Here is a 4,170-nt window from a genome sequence, read left to right on the forward strand (position 1 = left end):
AGGAGGAGGAGGAGGAGGAGGAGGAGGAGATTGGATTTACACCCCACCCTTCACTTGGAGTCTCAGAGTGACTTACAAATGCCCATCCCTTCCCCTCCCCACAACAGACACTCTGTGAGGTAGGTAGGGCTGAGAGAGAGATGAGAGCACTGTCCTTGAGAGAACAACTCTGACAGAACTATGGCTTGCCCAAGGTCATCCAGCAGCTGCAAGTGGGAAATCAAACCCGGCTCTCCCAGGTTAGAGTCCACACACTTAACCACTACATCAAACTGGCTCTAGTTGTGAGACAATTTTTGCATATTGGAGACAATTTCACTCATTTCAGCCGTCATTTCCAATCAAATTTTTAACCTACCTTTTAAAGCATGCAACTGAAAATCTAACTAGGCATTCAAAAATTACCTCAAGAAAATCTTTAGGTGCATAAACAGGTCGGAATAGGCTTAGGTCTGAAATCAACGAGAGATATACAGTTATTTAATTAAAACATTAACAGATCGTTTCCCGCTCGCCCTACTCCCTCTGCACATTCTACTGGCTGTAATTTATTTAATTAAAATATTTACCAATTGTTTCCCACTCGCCCTACTCCCTCTGCATATTCTACTGGCTGTAATTTATTTAATTAAAATATTTACCAATTGTTTCCCGCTCGCACTATTCCATCTGCACATTCTACTGGCTGTAATTACGAGTCATCATATTTATCCAGCCGGTCCGGAGAAAAATGATTTTCAACTATTTTGTACCACGAAGCTAGCGCTAAGAGAACTCTTTCGTTCACCTTGCCCTGTATTCCCCACAACACAGTAGAATGTGTCCTTAAAATCTGCAGTCACAACCAGTGTTCCCTCTAAGCTGAGTTAGAGTGCACTAGCTCACAGCTTTTTAGCCTCCGGCTCACAGAGTTCTGTCTCAGCTCAGGAAGGAGGGCTCCAGAGCAAACTCATTTATGCAGTAGCCAAATCGCTCGCTCACAACTTTAATGCCAGCAGCTCACAAAGTAGAATTTTTGCTCACAAGACTCCACAGTTTAGAGGGAACATCAAGAGCAACGGAGATGGTCCCAGATGGGGGAAAATATATTCACAAAAAATCAAAGTTACACTCTTCTAAACCCGCTGACTTTTATGGGCTCAGAAAAATGTGACTCTGCTTTGGCTGGCGCTGTTAATATCCAGAGTTTCCAAATACATAATCCAACTGCTACCGAACTCCATTAAAAGGCTATGTAGCAATTTTGCTATCAGTTATCAAGCTGATATGCCCGCTACCTGTTCGATAAATCAGAAGGTGCGGGATTAACACAAACTACGTCACGCAAACATTTCTAACTAGCAAAGATTCACATCCTTTCTCCCCTCGGCACAGCCACATTGCTGCACTGAAAGCACAGATAATATCCAGTAAAAGTACAACGTCATCGTTATTATTACTTAAAAGTGTAAGCGGTCTACAAGTTGAAGATTTATTTTCAGACTGTGAGTTAATCAAGGGTTGTTTTTCAAAAACTGGAATATCAACAACAGCGTATGCCCACAAACCTCCCTCCTCCTGCTGGTTATTTTCCTATCCATTCTCAGTTGCCATCTCCTTGGAAACAGGTCCTGTCTGTCTCACTCTCTAAGGTTCCACTTATGCCGATAATGAAGTAGAAAGTTTGCTTAGTTTATGTATTCCATGACAGGAGAACAGTGAACTCAAGAGGGCACACAGGGGCACTGGATCCAGCAATCAGCTCATGCAAGGATCACAGATCTTCCCTGCTTTCCCACCTTCTCAGAAGTCTCTTCCAGCTTCCAACCCTAGCAAAGTCGAGGATACCCCATGGGGTAACAGACACATGCCAGTGGCCGGTGGTAAGGAGAGGAGAGGGGGCGAAATGCTCCCTCCTCCATCTTCTATCCAATGAGGAAGGAAGGATGATTGACTCCTCCCCCCCAGACGACAGCTCACCAACCTGCACAGCTATTACTCCACATGGGTCCTGCGACCCCAGATATCAACTTTCCTGGGGTCAAAGGGACTTCTAGGGAAAGGAGAAAGCAGAGAAGATACACAATCAACAGAGCCTTCTGCTAAGGGATCACTGGATCCCACTCAGGGTGCCAAAGTGTCTCAACTAGGGACTGACCAGCTTTGCTTCAATAAGGCTGCTGTATCATGGCCACCCAACACAGTCAGGAAATTGGCACACCTTCTGAGTGACAGATCAGGCAGCCAACTGATTTGGGAGTGTATGGAATGTTGCCACTCGAAAGCAGAATTATATATATGAATGAACAATTATAAACAAAGCAAGGAGGGTCAGTAAGGGAACACCAAATGAAACAAAAAGGTGTTCATTCACTGGCAGAACATATAGAGTGGAACAGATGAATCTACCTGGAGTTTCACAGTTTTGGCACCACAACCGAGAAGGCCCTTCACTACCTGTGTAGCCGCAGACATTGGGGGCACCCGAAGGAGGCCCTCCGAAAAGGACTGGGGCAGTCAGGCAGGTTCATGTGGGAGTGAGTGGTTCTTAATGTGTGCTGGCCCCAAGGCCAGTTTTAAAGGTCAAGACCGGCACAGTGAATTGGGCCCAGAAGCAAATTGGGAGCCAGTGTAGATAGAACAAGACTGAAGTGATATAGTCCCTACCCCTCCATCCACGCAGTATTCTTGGCACAACATTCTGCAGCTATTGTAGTTTCTGGATATTCTTCCAGGGCAGCAGTAATCTGTCTGTCTGTCTGTCTGTCTATCTGGCAACCGCACTACTTCCAGTTTATCCAACTAAATCTCAGAGCTTTGAATCAGCGTCCTTAGAGGGACTGCAACCTCATTCAGAATAGGAGACACCTCAGTGCCTGGGATAGTCCTTCAACCCGGCCAGTAGACCTACATCTTGTTGGGATTCAACTTCAGATTATAACCTGCTATATGCTTACCCGGGGCTGCGGTGGCTCAGAGGTTAAGACACTGAAGCTGCAGACCAGAAGGTCTGTGGCTTGGCAGTTCGAGACCCTAGTGCCGCGTGATGCAGTGAGCTCCCATCTCTGGCCCCAGAACCTGCCAACCTAGCAGTTTGAAAGCAAGCAACTGCAAGTAGATAAATAGGTACCACTTTGGTGGGAAGGTAACAGCATTCTGTGTGCCCCAGCGTTTAGTCATACTGGCCACATGACCACGGAAATGTCTTCAGACAGCGCTGGCTCTTCGGCTTGTAAACGGAGATGAGCACTGCCTCCTAGAGTCGGATTCGACTAGCTTTTGAGCAAGGGAAACTTTTAGCTTTTAATATGTTTAGCCATATATACACTGCATTGTTATAAATACTGATATGAATTTATATTTCATAAAGCAAAGATTCACATACCTGGCTCATCTGTTCCCATTTCGTTCCATTTACTTAGAAGTTCCTTCTGCTCATTTATGGATCTCTGAGAACCATAAAAACAAGGTCCATAGTTCAACAAACCAATACCCGATAGTGTTTAGTAACATGCTGTATATGTCTTTTAAAACACTCCCCCATTTTAAAATATGGTTATGTCTTGACTAAGTATTACATTCTCTGGAAAAAGAGTCCATTAACGTACCTTCTGTGCTAATGGAATGCCAAGTTCTGTGCACATGCTATTTAGACTCTTCAGAATGCGTTTTTCCCAGTTTCCCTGCAACAGATGACATTAACTTACAACCTTTTCATCTTTCTCTTAGGATTTGTGTTCAGTTTTGGGCACCACAATTTAAGGAGGATATAGACAAGATGGAATGTGTCCAGAGGAGGGCAAAGAAGATGGTGAGGTGTCTGGAGACCAGGTCCTATGAGAAAAGGCTGAAGGAGCTGGGTATGTTTAGCCTGGAGAGGAGACTACTGAGAGGTAATATGACAAGTACTTGAAGGGCTGTCATAGAGAGGAGGGTGCAGAGTTGTTTTCTGTTGCCCCAGAAGATTGGACCAGAACCAATGGGTTGAAATTAAACCAGAAGAGTTTTCGGCTAAATATGAGGAAGAACTTCCTGACAGTTAGAGCGGCTCCTCAGTGGAACTGGCTTCCTTGGGAGGTGGTGGGCTCTCCTTCTTTGGAGGTTTTTAAACACAGGCTACATGGCTATCTGATAGCAGTGCTGATTTTGTTAACTTGGGCAGATCATGAGAGGGAGGGCAGGAAGGGTTGC

General features: G+C 45.1%; 1 protein-coding gene across 1 annotated transcript in view; it reads right to left on the reverse strand.

Annotated features, from left to right (window-relative positions):
* Nucleotides 1-4,170, reverse strand: part of LOC107105562 (TBC1 domain family member 19-like) — a gene marked incomplete at its 3' end in the record, with an annotated part of 79,051 nt that overhangs the window by 34,252 nt on the left and 40,629 nt on the right. Inside the window, exons 5-7 of the mRNA XM_015405557.1 lie at nt 3,588-3,662; nt 3,365-3,428; nt 406-452 (exon numbers count right to left, since the gene is read on the reverse strand). Coding sequence (XP_015261043.1) covers nt 406-452; nt 3,365-3,428; nt 3,588-3,662 — 186 coding nt within the window. The remainder of the gene's footprint in view (nt 1-405; nt 453-3,364; nt 3,429-3,587; nt 3,663-4,170) is intronic.

The sequence above is a fragment of the Gekko japonicus genome, unplaced genomic scaffold (assembly GCF_001447785.1).
Source record: "Gekko japonicus isolate JY-2015 unplaced genomic scaffold, Gekko_japonicus_V1.1 scaffold2656, whole genome shotgun sequence".
Classification (NCBI taxonomy): Eukaryota; Metazoa; Chordata; class Lepidosauria; order Squamata; family Gekkonidae; genus Gekko; species Gekko japonicus.